The sequence below is a fragment of the Aythya marila genome (assembly GCF_965140915.1).
Source record: "Aythya marila genome assembly, chromosome: 1".
Taxonomy (NCBI): Eukaryota; Metazoa; Chordata; class Aves; order Anseriformes; family Anatidae; genus Aythya; species Aythya marila.
Genome location: NC_139042.1, coordinates 83,675,089 through 83,688,512, shown reverse-complemented (window position 1 = coordinate 83,688,512; position 13,424 = coordinate 83,675,089). Strand labels below are relative to the sequence as shown.

The window sequence follows — 13,424 nt, the reverse complement described above, 5'->3', positions numbered from 1 at the left end:
AAGGAAAGGAAAGGAAAGGAAAGGAAAGGAAAGGAAAGGAAAGGAAAGGAAAGGAAAGGAAAGGAAAGGAAAGGAAAGGAAAGGAAAGGAAAGGAAAGGAAAGGAAAGGAAAGGAAAGGAAAGGAAAGGAAAGGAAAGGAAAGGAAAGGAAAGGAAAGGAAAGGAAAGGAAAGGAAAGGAAAAGCGAAAGAAGAAGGAAGGGGAAAGGAAAGAAAACAAAAATAGAAAGAAAACGGAAAGGAGAAGCAGGGAAGGGGCCGGGGCAGAGGCACCGGAGCCCGGGCGCTGCTCCGGCAGCGGCAGCCGAGGCTGCGGATGCGGGCGGCGGGGATGCTGCCGATCGTGCCCCGCTGCCTCTGGCAGCGCCGGCTGCCGGCCCCGGGCCCGCCCTGTGCGCAGGGCAGCGCTCCGTGTGCCGGGCCCGGCGGGGCTCCGCTCGCCGCCAGCCCGCCCGGCTCGGCGCGGGGCCGCTGCTGGACCCCAACACCCACACCCCCCCCCCCCGGCACTCCGGCACCGCGCCCCGGTGTTCAATCAGCAGGCTGCGGGGGGACGGGGCGGGAGGGAGGGAGGGAGGCAGAGAGAAGGAGACCACAAATGAATGAAAGTTTGTTAAAATAATAAATAAATAGATAAATAAACAGATAAATAAATAGGTAAATAAGCAGCCAGGTGCCTGGGCGCAGCCGAGCTCCGACCGCGGACGGGCCCTGGGGGGGGGGGGGGCGCAGCAGGAGCCGGGCAGGGGTTGCAGGGGGCAGCCCGCCCGCGGCGCCCCCGTCGGGTTTCGGCCTCTTTCCGTTGGGCTGGGGCTCAACGATTTTCGATTTTCCCCTGTTTTTTCCTCATTTTGGGGGCCGTTCCGGCTGGGGGCTGCCCTCCGCCTGCCGCCCCGTCCCCGCGCTGTTTTCGGGCCGAGCCCCGCGGGGCCGCGCACGTCGGGGGGCGCCCGGGGCGGGGCGGGGCGGGGCGGGGCGGGGAGGGGCGGGGCGGTGCCCGTCGGAAAACCAGGCGCGGAGCCCCCCCCCCCCAACACCCACCCGGAGTGGGCGTGCCGAGCGGCGGCTGGGCGTGGCCTAGCGAGCCTGGAGGGGGGGGGGGGGCTCGGCGCCCCCGCTCCGGCTCCGGCTCCGGCTCCGGCTCCGACTCCAGCTCCGCGCTTTGCCGGGCGCCGCGTGCCGGCGGCCGCCCGCCCGGCCGGCCCCCGTCGGGAGCCAATCAGCGCCCGCCCGTCCGCACGTGGAGCCGGGGGGACTCAAGAGCGCCGCGGCCGCCGCTTACTCCCCCCGTGACGGGCGGCCCGGCGGCAGCGGGCAGCGCCGCGGGGGCGGCGGCGGCGGCGGTCGGCGCCATGAGCGGCCCCTACCCGGAGGAGGGCTGCGGGGAGCGCCCCGACGGCGCCGGCAAGAGCAAGTCGCCCACGCTGCTGTCGTCCTACTGCATCGACAGCATCCTGGGCCGCCGCAGCCCCTGCAAGGTGCGGCTGCTGGGCACGGCGGCGCACAGCCTGCCCGCCGCGCTCGCCGCCCGCCCGGAGCACGACAAGGCCGCGCAAGGTGAGAGCCGGGGCGAGGGGGGCGAGGGGGGAGCCGGCCCGGGGCTGCCCCCGACGTGGGGCGCTCCCCGCGCACGCAGCGCCCCGCACTGACCGCGCCGCTCTGCGCTCTCTCTCTCTCTCTCTCTCCCTTCTCCCCCTTTCTCCCCGCCGCCCGCCCCGTCTGTCCGCAGGCTCCCCGAAGGGCAGCCCCCCCTTCGAGGCTGCCGAGCTGCACCTGCCCCCCAAGCTGCGCCGCCTCTACGGGCCGGGCGGGGGCCGGCTGCTGCCGCCGGGCCCGCGGGGGGACCGCCCCGACGGGCGGCCGGAGGGGGGCGCCGCCGCCGTGCCCCCCGCTGCTGCCACCGCTGCCGCCGCCGCCGCCGCGGGCGCCCCGTGGGACACGCTGAAGATCAGCCAGGCGCCGCAGGTCAGCATCAGCCGCAGCAAGAGCTACCGCGAGAACGCGCCCTTCGTGGCCCCGCCGGCCGCCCTGGACGAGCTGGGGGGCGGCGGCGCGGCGCACGTCGAGGAGCGGCCCGGCCCCGCCGCGCCGGCCGCCGAGGAGGAGGAGGAGGAGGAGGACGAGGAGATGCTGGAGGAGGAGGACGAGGAGGAAGAGGAGCTGGAGGAGGAGGACGAGGAGGAGCTGCTGGGCGAGGACGGCGGGGGGCTGCTGAAGGAGACCCGCCGGGGCGCCGCCGCGGCCCCCGGGGCGGAGGGCGGGGAGCTGTCCCCCAAGGAGGAGCTGCTGCTGCACCCCGAGGACGGCGAGGGCAAGGACGGCGAGGAGAGCGTGTGCCTCTCGGCCGGCAGCGACTCCGAGGAGGGGCTGCTCAAGAGGAAGCAGCGCCGCTACCGCACCACCTTCACCAGCTACCAGCTGGAGGAGCTGGAGAGGGCCTTCCAGAAAACCCACTACCCCGACGTCTTCACCAGGTACCCGCGCCGACGGGGCGGCCGAGGGGGAGAAGGGGGGGGGGGATCAGGGACTGTAGCGGGGACGGGGACGCCGAGAAGGTCGCCCCCCGCCCGGGGCCGCCGCCTCCGGCTATTTTTACCCCGCGCCGCTGCCGGGCCCCGGGATCGGTTTCGCCCTCCCCGGGCGGGCTGGAGCGCTGCCCGGCCCCGGGAAGCCCCGGCAGGGCTCGCATCAAAGCGCCGCCGCCTAAAAATACCGGCCCGGCACGGCGGGGCCCCGGGGCGGCTTCGGGGGGCCTCGGACCGGGGAAGGGGGGAGCCCGGCGGGCAGAGGCCGGGCTGCGCGCCCGCTGCCCGAAATAGCACCCCCCGACGGGGCCGAGCCCCCCGCTGCCCGCACGCCTCGCTCCCGCACCCCCCGGCCCTTTTTTCGTTTGTTTCCCCGTACGGGGGGCGCCGGGAGCTCTCCGCCGGGCTCTTTTGCTCCCCCACTGCCTGGCATCGCCCCGGGGGCGCCGCCTCGCTCCCCCCCAGCCCCGGCCGCAGCCCCGGGCCCGGCGGGTCGCGATCGAGTCGCGATCGGGACGGGTCCCGGCGCTTTTTTGTCGCGCTCCCGCCCCGCGTTTTCTCCCCGTCGCCGCGCCGGGACGGGACAGGCCCGAGGCTGGAGGGGCTCGGGCTGAGCCCGGGGGGCTCCCGCTTTAAGCCGGCGGCCTGAGGGCGAATGGACGGCTCCCCATCACCATCCCCGTGCCTCGGGAAGCGCAGCGCGGCTGTGCCGGCACGGGACGGGACGGGACGGGAGGCAGCCCCGACGGGGGGGGAGCCCCGACTGGGGGAGCCCCGCTGCTCTTGGGGCCGGGTGCGGGGTGCGGGCAGTGCCCGGAGCAGGGCAGAGGGCTGACGGCGGCGTGTGTGTCTCCCCAGGGAGGAGCTGGCCATGAGGCTCGACCTGACCGAAGCCCGAGTGCAGGTGAGTGGCGGCCGCGGGCGGCGGGGCCCCGCTCGGGAGCGGGAGCGGGATCGGGACCGGGAGCAGCACTCGGGGCGTCCCCGCGCCCCCCCCGGCCCCGCGGCGGCCGAGCCGACCCCCGGGTGATGGAAATGAGGAGGCCCCGCGGGGTTTTGGTTGTTAGACACGGCCCCGCTCGGCTGCGAGCCGGGTACTTGGCTGCGATCAAATCTCCAATCGGGCTTCATAAAAGCCCACTTAGTGCTAGAACAAACAGGGCCATTTGAAGGCGAAATGTTGTTTGATTTCCTCTCCGCCTGCACAAGGAGCTGGCTAATGCTATTTGATTTCCCATTTTTGATAGCAATAAGCCTGCATTGATCTAATAGTGAGTGAGTGCAATGCTATTAAAGGTGTTTGCCGCCCCATACCAGAGTGCATTTCCCAACCCAAGTCTCATAACCAGAGAGACGATAAACATTGGGATGCCCTGATTGCCAACAGAAAACAGATGTCTCCGAGTTGGAAGCTGAGCAAATCACTTTACAGTTAAAATCAGGCGCTGATAAAGCATAATAAATTCCATATGGCTCATTTAATACACAACAGCTTCTTGCATTAGAGGGGCTAATGATGAGATTTGTCCCCTCCTTTCTGTTGACACATTTCTCCATTGTCAAACAGAGATGTGACAGCAAATCAGTATTTTCAGCTCAGGGGAACAAGTCGTGGGAAAGTTAAATAACTTTTAAAAAAGAAAGACACCCCCTTTCTCTCCCCTATTCACGGGAGAAGATGTAATTAAGGGAATATGAATTATGAGAGCCCCTCCGTTTACCTTTGGGTGTACTCAGACTTATTAATTCAATAACGGGGAATTGCAGCGAGGACAGCTCGCTAATTGAGTTTTAGCTGGCAGAGACGATCCGTTTGCCAAAGACTCTCGGCTTCCCCGTGAGCACAGCGCAGCCTCTTCCTACGTGCGCGCCCCGGTGCGCGCCTGGCTATAAATTATAGATGGGGACTGTAGCGAGGGACCCGCAGCGCTGCCGCCTCTATCGGATCCGGGGAGACGGGGCATCGCGCTGCTCCTACAAAACGGAGCCGAGCCTCAAAGGGGAGATTTTGAGCCGGCGGCAGCCCGAAAATCTGACAAATGCGAGTCCCTCTCCGAGCCTCTCGCTGGGTGCGTGTGGCGCCCCGCGCTCGCGTTTCAGCGAGTGTTGTCTTTCCCTTCGGCGAGCAGTGCTTTTTTTTTTTCCCACTGCCTCTCCCTTGGTTTAATCCTGGGCTCCTTGATGACTGTTAATTTTTCTGGTTTGTTTTGGAGGAGGGGGGGAAGAGGAAAGGGACGGCGATTCCGTGGCTTCCAAACTAAGTTTTGTAAAATACGCCCTGAAAGCACAGCGTGGAAATGCACTCTTGCTGCTTCGATCGCGCTGCAATTTATTTCCTCGTTGCAGACACTAGCGAAGTCACGATTTTTTCGTTCTTAACCTTTTTTTTTTTTTTCTGGGGGGGGGGGGGAGAAGAAGAAAAAAAAAAAAAAAAGGAACGAAAAAGGCGGTGACCCCCTAACGCCGCCGTTTGTGTGTGGTCACTTTGGCGAACCCGGGGCGCGTTTCCCCGCCTGGGGCGCGCACGGCGCTCGCAAGGAGCCCCCTGAGGGGCAGCCCCGGGGCCCGTGCGGGCAGGGCCGGCGGGGGGCGGCCCCGGGGGGGCGGCGGCGGAGCAGCGGGCGCCGTCGGGCCGGAGCGCGGCGGTGGCGGCGGCGGCGGGGCGAGCGGTGCTAAACCCCGTGTTTCTTTTGGCTTGCAGGTATGGTTCCAGAACCGTAGGGCTAAGTGGCGGAAGAGGGAAAAGGCTGGGGCTCAGACACACCCCCCAGGTTTGCCTTTCCCTGGTCCCCTGTCAGCAACTCACCCCCTCAGTCCATACCTTGATGCTAGTCCTTTCCCTCCTCATCACCCAGCTCTAGACTCCGCCTGGACCGCCGCCGCCGCCGCCGCCGCGGCCGCCGCCTTCCCCAGCCTGCCCCCGCCGCCGCCCGGCTCCGCGGCGCTGCCCCCCGGCGGGACCCCGCTCGGCCTCGGCACCTTCCTGGGGGCGGCCGTGTTCCGGCACCCCGCCTTCATCAGCCCCGCCTTCGGCAGGTACCGCCTCGCCCGGGGCGGGGGGGTTGCGGCTCGGTGCGCCGAGCCCCCGCGAGGGGCGCCCCGACGGCGCCCCCGGCCCGGGAGCGCCCGGCGGCGGCGGCGGTGGGGTGACGGCGGCCTCTCTGCTTCTGCTTCCCTTGCAGGCTCTTCTCCACCGTGGCCCCCCTGGGCAGCGCCTCCAGCGCCGCGGCGCTGCTGCGGCAGCCGGCGCCGGCCGCCGAGGGGGCGGTGGGCTCGGCGGGGCTGGGGGACCCGGCCAGCGCCGCCGCCGACCGGCGGGCGTCCAGCATCGCCGCCCTGCGGCTGAAGGCCAAGGAGCACGCCGCCCAGCTCACCCAGCTCAACATCCTCCCCGGGAGCAGCACGGGGAAAGAGGTGTGCTAAGAGCCGGGCGCCGGCCTGCCCGCTTTTCGTTTGCGTTCGTTTCAGTTTCCCGGGGGGATTGTTTTGGGGGAGCGAGAGAGAGAGGGGAATAAATTGGCGAGTAGGGAAAGGTCACCTCGTAGCACGAATCAAGACCAAATGGGGGAAAACGTTTCTTTTTCTTTAAAAACAAATACAAATAATAATAATAATAATAATAATAATAATAAAAGTGGACCAGCAGCTAAGACTGGGGTAGGTTCCCGAGGTAGGGGCTGGAGGACAGCGAGCGCGTTGTGTGTCGGTCAGCCCTCGCGCCAGGGAGCGGAGCGACGCTCGCAGGCTCCCGAATCCGAAACTCCTTGGCTGGTACATTTCCTAAATGCACGACGTGTTAATTTCCTCGCTGAGCATCAAGCGAAAAAGAGAAAAAAAAAAAAAGAAAGAAAGAAAGAAAAAAAATAGCCCTACCTAATAAAATTTACTATATATTAGCGTTACGTACACTCAAATATTTTTCCTTCCGTTTATCTGGCAAGACAAAAAAAAAAAAAAAAAAAAAAAAAGGCGAAGAGAGGAATCGAAAATTGTAATTGAGAAAGGAAAGCGAAGGGGGGGGAGGGGGGAAGGGGCTGCCCGCACCTCTCCCAGCCCCGTCCTGCGGTGCTGGGCTGGCCTGCTGGGCGCACTGGGGAACCGTCGCACACGGCGCTGCTGCGAGCTGCGGGTGCTCACCGAGGATGCTGCCAGTGCAGAACGAAAGTGAATTTGATGCTGTAAGATAACCAGTGCACTTAAGGGAGAGGGTATATCTTTTTTCTCGTTATATTCTTTATCACTACACCAACCAAGGTTTTTATATCAAACCAAAGGGAAATACACTGCTAGAATATGGACTGTTTAAGTCACTAAACTGTGATTATTGATTCTGTACATACCATTGTTATAAAAAAAGAACAGAGCTTTGTATATTTGAAATGTTATAAAACAATTGCACTCAGTGTAGTGTTGTAAAAGTTTGTCATTCTGTAGATTCTTACTGTGTTGTAGATATCATAGGGGTCCTAGACAAATATTTATGTACAAACCCTTTATTTAACTTATTAACTGTAGAGGTTTCTGAAACCCTCAAGAGGCGATGGTACAGTACTTTTCCGTGTAATGTCGTTATTGTTAATACTTTTCCTTTGCTATCCGGTGGAGAAGTGCCACGTTCAGAAAATAAACAACGATATATGTTTACCAAAAAAAAAAAAAAAAAGAAAGAAAAAAAAAAAAAAAAAAAAGGAACGAAAGCAAAAGAACAAAACGCCACAACGCAAAGTCCTTGCGGGGGCGCCGGGGGCTTCGCCCCGCGCCCCCCTCCCGGCCGGGCCCCCCCGGGGTTTCGGGGACCCGGGGCCGGGGCCCCTCGGAGGCGGCGGGGCCGGGCGGGGTGGGGGGCTCGCAGGGGGCAGCGCCCGCCCGGGTCTCGCCCTCCGAGCGCCGCCGCCCCGGGATCAGCGCCCTATTTCCACCCCCCCCGTTGTATTTTTCTTGCTCCCCGTTATTTTTATTTTATCGCTTGGAAGCAGCCTCCTGGCGTCCCAGCGCCGCCGGGGTCGGCGGCCCCCGGCTCCGCTCCGCGCATCCAGCGGGGCCGCGGGCGGCTCCGGGAGGGTTTTGGGGGATTTTGGGGGGGTTTGGCCGGCGGCGGGGCGCTCTCGGGGCCGCCCCGTCGGGGCCCCGGCCGCGACCCTGCCCCGCTGCGTTTCCCTCCCCCCCGCCCTGCTTTAGCGTTTCAAAAAACACCAGAGGCGCAAAAGAAAAAAAATATATATTTTTTTAAAACGGTTTTTTATTTTTATTTTTTTTTGATGGGGAAAATAACGCTTGTTCCCTGGACGTTATTAACGGTGCGGTCTGAAATATACATTTTTTGCCGTAAAGAAAAGGGAATCATTATCGAGCCATTACGCATTAAGAAATGTCATTCAGTCATTTTTATTCATTCGGCTGAAATCTTCGTAAAAGCCAGAATCATACTTCTGCAAGCAGCAATTTTGTTAATCCAGGGGGTTATTACTCTGGTCCCTTATTAGGATCTATACTGCTGCCAAGCAATCCTATAACCTTCTCAAAAGAAGTTTACCTCCGTGTTATAAAACCAGTAGTGGTATTTATACTGTGCAATAATTAGTGTATTACTTGAATCCACTAACAGGTTCATTTTATCTCTGCACAAAACCCCTAGTCTGCTTATAGAAAGCTTGTGCCTCCTTTGGCGCTGTTAAAGTGGTGAAAGAGTGAATGAAGGCTGGTAGCACTTTCTCCTTTTGCCTTGCCTTAATTCCCATCTCTTTTTGCTCTCATCCAATTAGTGCAGTGTATTAAGCGGTTTATCATCTCATAGTCAGCTATTGAGAGAAACAAGGCGAACACTTTGCAATAGAGCCTGCTCTCCTTTGACACCCTCAGGTACTTACATATTCCACTGTGCTATGAATAATAGAGGAAGAATAGAGCGCTAATTCCCTCATCAAAGAATGCCTTGTCTGCTGCTTTGCTCAACAACACCATTCTGATCAAAAGAAAAGCAATAAAGCTTAGCATAACAAAACGAAACCTACTTATTAGCTTAGTGGTTAAATTAATGCAGAGCCGCTGCTATTCAAAACCAAGGTTTGAAAACAGCCTCCAACAACCTGATAATGCTGCCTTCGGGATGAAGGAATGTTAAGCTGCAACCTGAAGCTGGCACAGATGAGTTCATCCATTCAAGTGCCACGGGGAGGGCCGCCGCCGGCCGCTCGGGCCCGCAGCGCTCCGGGTGCCCGCCGGGGGGCTTCACCCCTCCGGGGGGGGCTCGGCCGGGCCGGGGGCCGGCCCCGGGCCCCATGGGGGGGTCACGGAGCCCCCCCCGGGCGCCCCTTGCGCCAGCACCCCGAGCCCCGCCGGTGGACGGGCTCCGCCGCGCTCAGGGCGCCGCAGCCACCGCCCCACCGGCAGGCCCCAGGGTTGGGGCACGCCTGGAGCTTCTCCGGGGCTTCCTGCCCGGTTATCGTCAGGAACACCTCCGTCAGCCTAATGGGGTCGGGCACCAAAGGGCTCGTTACTTGTAGCGAACCTGGGTGAGGTTACAGCAAGCCCGTGTCTTCAGAGGAGCCCCAAGGCTGATGCCCTCCTTCCTCCCAGCCGCCCGCTCCCCAAAAGGTCTCCTCTGCGAGCGCCCAGGTGAACACCCTGGGAGAGGATGACGGCTCGCAAACACCAGCACAAAGAAGCGTTGGAGCAGGGGCAGTCTCTCAGATATTGTGATTAAACTTTAGGGTGGTGAGGCCCTGGCACAGGCTGCCCAGAGAAGCTGTGGATGCCCCATCACTGGAGGTGCTCAAGGCCAGGCTGGATGGGGCTTTGGGCAGCCTGGGCTGGTGGGGGGTGTCCCTGCCATGGCAGGGGGAGTGTAACTAGGAGGTCTTTAAGGTCCCTTCCAACCCAACCCTTTTTCTGATTCTACGAAAACCCCAAGGATTCAGCCCCAGTCACTGTGTGTTTAGGCCCATTGGAGCAGACTTCGCCCATCTCGGCACACGGCATCTTCCATCGCTCTGTGCAGCTCCCACCTGGGGACAAATGGAAGCCACACAACCCCCCAACCCAGACACGCACATCCCCTCAGTGCCCAACGCCTTCTTGTTGATGTTCTTATTTTTTTATTTGAGCTTCGTTAGGCATCCTAAAAATGGACGTTTTCCCTGCCAACCCAGGGAACACTTTGAGCAACCTCAGGTAGCACATTTCCAGTAGTCAGATGATCCAATCCAATTCTCTTTTTCTAGAAAATTTTATTTTTTCTTTCAAGTGCTAAGAAAATTTACATTTAATCCTGTTAAAGATTTAAAAGAACATTTTAATAACCTTACATTAACGTAACAAATTGCAAACTTAACGGCAAACATGAGTACAACAGAATTTGGTGTACAAAAGCTCTACCCAAATTTATGCTTTTTTCTTGTCATGTCTGCTTGTCGCTTTACTAAAAGTAAGCAGAAAATACAATTTGTTTACAAAACCTTTAAAACCACCGATACAGTAATTATTATACAGAACAGCAACAATGATTCTCCCTCCTTCCCTTCCCCCGTTACTGGTTACAATCTCATCCAAAATATATTTCTCCCTATTGATTGCTTGCTTTCAAATATTTTGCATGGAAAGAAATTAAATACATTTTTATTCTGCGTATGTACAAAGATTTTTTTTTTTGTGCATGTGCATGGCTATACATCCAGGTAAGAAATTTCCAACCTGGCAAAATAGCACGCTTTAAGATGCACGGGAAGACTCCCAGCGAAAAGATGGTCCCCTGGTTTTGGTGCCTCCAGCCTCCCATCCTTCTTTCCCGTTCACGCAGTTGCAAGTAAAGCGTCCCTACCTCCGTTCCGAAGGTAGGAGGACACTGAAAGGCATTTAGGTTTAGCATTGTTTTTAATTGGTATGTTTATGATCAGGAAGAAGATAAACTGTGAAAAGGCAAAACATTAGTGCTCCTACTGAGACCTCTACTAACCTCTCTTCCTGAGAGCACCTCTACTAAATACCCTGGAGCAAAGTCTAGGATCACTTACATTCCAGCAACTCTCACTGGGAATTATCCAATTAAAGCAGCAATTCCCCCACCCCCTTTTCCCTCATAGGTCTACATACACAACAAAATATATTGCAAAAATCAACTACTCCATATTTGAATAGCCCTGGCTTCTCGGCGAAGAAAAGAAGCGAAGATAAAAACCGCCTCGAGTATTTCAGGTCCCCGTGGATCATGTGTCCCGTTTTCATCTTTTGTTCTTCCTCCACCAAAGGAACAAGATTGTTAAAACATTATTGTGCATCCCGAAACAGGCTGTTGCTTAAGAGGGCGTTATTTTGAAGCAACGAGCTCGCCTCTCTGCTCCCTCCCTTTTCAGCCCATCACTGTCTTTCATTGTTGGGCTCTCCCACAGATCTTCCTATGCTGATGGCAAAGAGCTTGCCCAGGTTCACTTCTGAGTAGCCACTCATGGACAGACACTTGTCCACCGTGCTCTTCAGTCTTTTGTAGGCCTCAGTCACCTCCTTTCTGAGTGGCTTCTTCTTCACGTGCTCTGAAAGAACGAAGAAACAAAACAGAGAAGGATTAAAAAAACGCAAAGAGAAAGGACTTTGGCATTCACTGCTGTTGCGAACCACGGCATTTCGACTCGAGGAGAAAGGAGGAGACAGTGGTGGGCAGTGTTCGTGTGTTCACAGGCGTTCGGGGCAAGAGCACCTGGGGGCTCCACGAGAGCCCGGCCAAAACGAGCCGGCTCCTGGACGTAATGAGAACTCCACAGAGCCCCCGAGGACAATTTGCCTGCCGCGAGCTTGGCTGCAGATCAGTCGAGGGAACCACGCCGCGATTCCCCAGCCCCTGCTGGCGCTGGCACAGCCTGGGGCCGGCTCCACGCCGCTGCCGCGTGCTCCCAGGCACAGCCCGGGGGCAGGACGGGTGTCGGGGTGCTCGGCCCCACGGAGGGGCTGGGAGGGAAGGCGGCAGTAAGCTCCACACGGTCCCACCCTACAACAAAGGTGCCCGGTTTCTCAGGAAGGACGCATCGTGTCTGCCTGGCACACGAATGAAGACAGCCATTCCCCAAATATTTGCTCAATAATCCCCGTGAAGAGATGTCTGGAGTGCAAGACATTGCCTGCTGGTGGGTTGGTGTGTGCAAGCTCACGCACACACGTACCGGTTTGTACGTATTTAAGCAGCAGCGAAGCCAGAACTGTTCCACTTCATATTTTTTTTTGTGTGTGAAATTTTATGCCATCTAAAAAAAGAAATCCAGGGATTTTGTTTGGGCGATTGCCTGGCTTTTGCTTTACAAAGGCTGTGGACAAAGGCTAAAAGAGGAAAATATGCTACTGATGCACGTCAGTGCCAGCGTGGTGCAGATGTGGTGCAGCGGTGCTCCTCCTTTCAGGCCCGCTCCTTGCCCTAGAAATACCAGCTCCTCTCCGAACCCCCACCTGCAATCACACCTTGAAATCGGCAGCGCTGGGTGCCCCACGTTACTATCAGGCACCCGGGGAGGATGTAGCCCCAAGGGAGCCTCCACCGCAGGCAGCCCCCTCCCGTTACCCCCAGCAGGACGGGGGCACGGCGCTGGGACACTGCTGGAGCTGGAAGCCTGGGAGCTGCCGCCTCCCTTCCTCTCCTCATCTCCTTACACTTCACAAATGGGATCCACCGCTGCGCCCTGGGGCTTGGGAACCCCTCCTGCTGAGGGCACACGGACAGATTTGTTGCAGAGCCTCGGCGGGTTTAGGCCGAGCTCAGGGATTAACCAGGGGGTACCACGCAAGCAGCACTGCACAATGCCACGAAACCTTTAAAAACTCGATTAAGATTTCACTTAGAGGTGTTGGTCTGAGTTACTGAGCACGCTGATTAAAAGCACCTTCCATGCATCCTTGCGAGGAAGGTGTGTATGCAGCTTTAGGTATTTATTATACTTACAACTTTGGGCTGCTTGGGCAAATGAAGGAAGCCGTCAGGCTGCAAACACAACCCTCTTGCCACTGCTCGGACGGTGAAGGAATTGTGCTTATGTGTGGAACTGAATACTCCTTGAACTACACCACCAACACGATGAAAACTTTGACGACAAGAACCTGTTCACTAACAGACTGGAGTCACTACAGCATCAGGACACGTAACGATGCTGAAATGACTTCAGAGTAGGGTTTAATTAAACAAACCGTGAAAATTGCAATAACCAGATCCGTGAAAATGCCAAACCTGCTTGGCCATCAATTTGGCGCTAACAAGGTTATTTATGTGTCTCCAAACTGAAGAATACACTGAGTGGGCTCACTGCTCACATGCTAGGAAAACCACGCTGCCCGTCCCACCAAACTGCAGCAGATATCAGAGATGTCACCCTTGTAGCTCAAAACTTGGCTGAAATGGTTTAAAGGGTCCTGGAGCTCAGCAGGCACCAAGGTGAAAGGCACCGAGGTGCAGGAGCAGCTGGCAGGTACAAAAAAGAGTGGGAAGACACGGGAACAACCGGGCACACACCAAAATGATGCTGAAAGTAGAGGGCAATGCCCCACGGCCCGTGCCCAGCTCGGGCTCAGCCCCAGCCTCTCCACCAGCAGCATTTCCCCCCCCAGCCCATCACCGAACCCAAACTTTAATGACACACGGTAACCTCCCTGACAGCGCGCCTCAAACATGTCTTAGAGGCTGCTCCTCTCGTGGAGGCAAGCGGGGAAGGGTGGCCTAAAAGGACAGAGGAATACGAGGGGCCTCGCTGAAGTACCGAGGCCGATTTTAAGTTTCCCTTATAAGACAATGGCAGCCGGGGGCTCGGCGGCTGGCGGCAGGCAGCACCGTCCCCGCGGCACCGCCACACGATGCATTTGAATGACACAAGTGCATCTGATGACTGGGGAGAGGAGATTTAAAGAACTGTAGTAATACAGAGCAGGGGAA

At 58.5% G+C, this 13,424-nt stretch overlaps 2 protein-coding genes across 2 annotated transcripts in view; one reads left to right on the top strand and one right to left on the bottom strand.

Moving 5' to 3' along the window:
- Nucleotides 1–1,298: 1,298 nt before the first annotated feature.
- Nucleotides 1,299–7,381, top strand: ARX (aristaless related homeobox). Its single transcript, XM_082758579.1, has 5 exons — nucleotides 1,299–1,556; nucleotides 1,729–2,473; nucleotides 3,383–3,428; nucleotides 5,226–5,560; nucleotides 5,707–7,381. Exons 1-5 carry the CDS (start codon nucleotides 1,352–1,354, stop codon nucleotides 5,945–5,947), a joined length of 1,572 nt encoding a protein of 523 aa, XP_082614705.1. The 5' UTR covers nucleotides 1,299–1,351; the 3' UTR covers nucleotides 5,948–7,381.
- Nucleotides 7,382–9,684: 2,303 nt separating this feature from the next.
- Nucleotides 9,685–13,424, bottom strand: part of POLA1 (DNA polymerase alpha 1, catalytic subunit) — a 204,154-nt gene continuing 200,414 nt past the window's right edge. Inside the window, exon 37 of the mRNA XM_082751865.1 lies at nucleotides 9,685–11,049. Within this exon, the coding sequence (XP_082607991.1) occupies nucleotides 10,877–11,049 (173 nt within the window). The 3' untranslated portion in view covers nucleotides 9,685–10,876. The remainder of the gene's footprint in view (nucleotides 11,050–13,424) is intronic.

What these genes read in the sequence shown, in the direction of transcription:
- ARX (XM_082758579.1), top strand. Translation starts at nt 1,352, where the DNA reads ATGAGCGGCCCCTACCCGGAGGAGGGCTGCGGGGAGCGCCCCGACGGC. An exon ending in GCACGACAAGGCCGCGCAAG is followed by an intron (nt 1,557 to 1,728) that starts GTGAGAGCCGGG and finishes GTCTGTCCGCAG; the next exon opens with GCTCCCCGAAGGGCAGCCCC. An exon ending in TGACCGAAGCCCGAGTGCAG is followed by an intron (nt 3,429 to 5,225) that starts GTGAGTGGCGGC and finishes TTTGGCTTGCAG; the next exon opens with GTATGGTTCCAGAACCGTAG.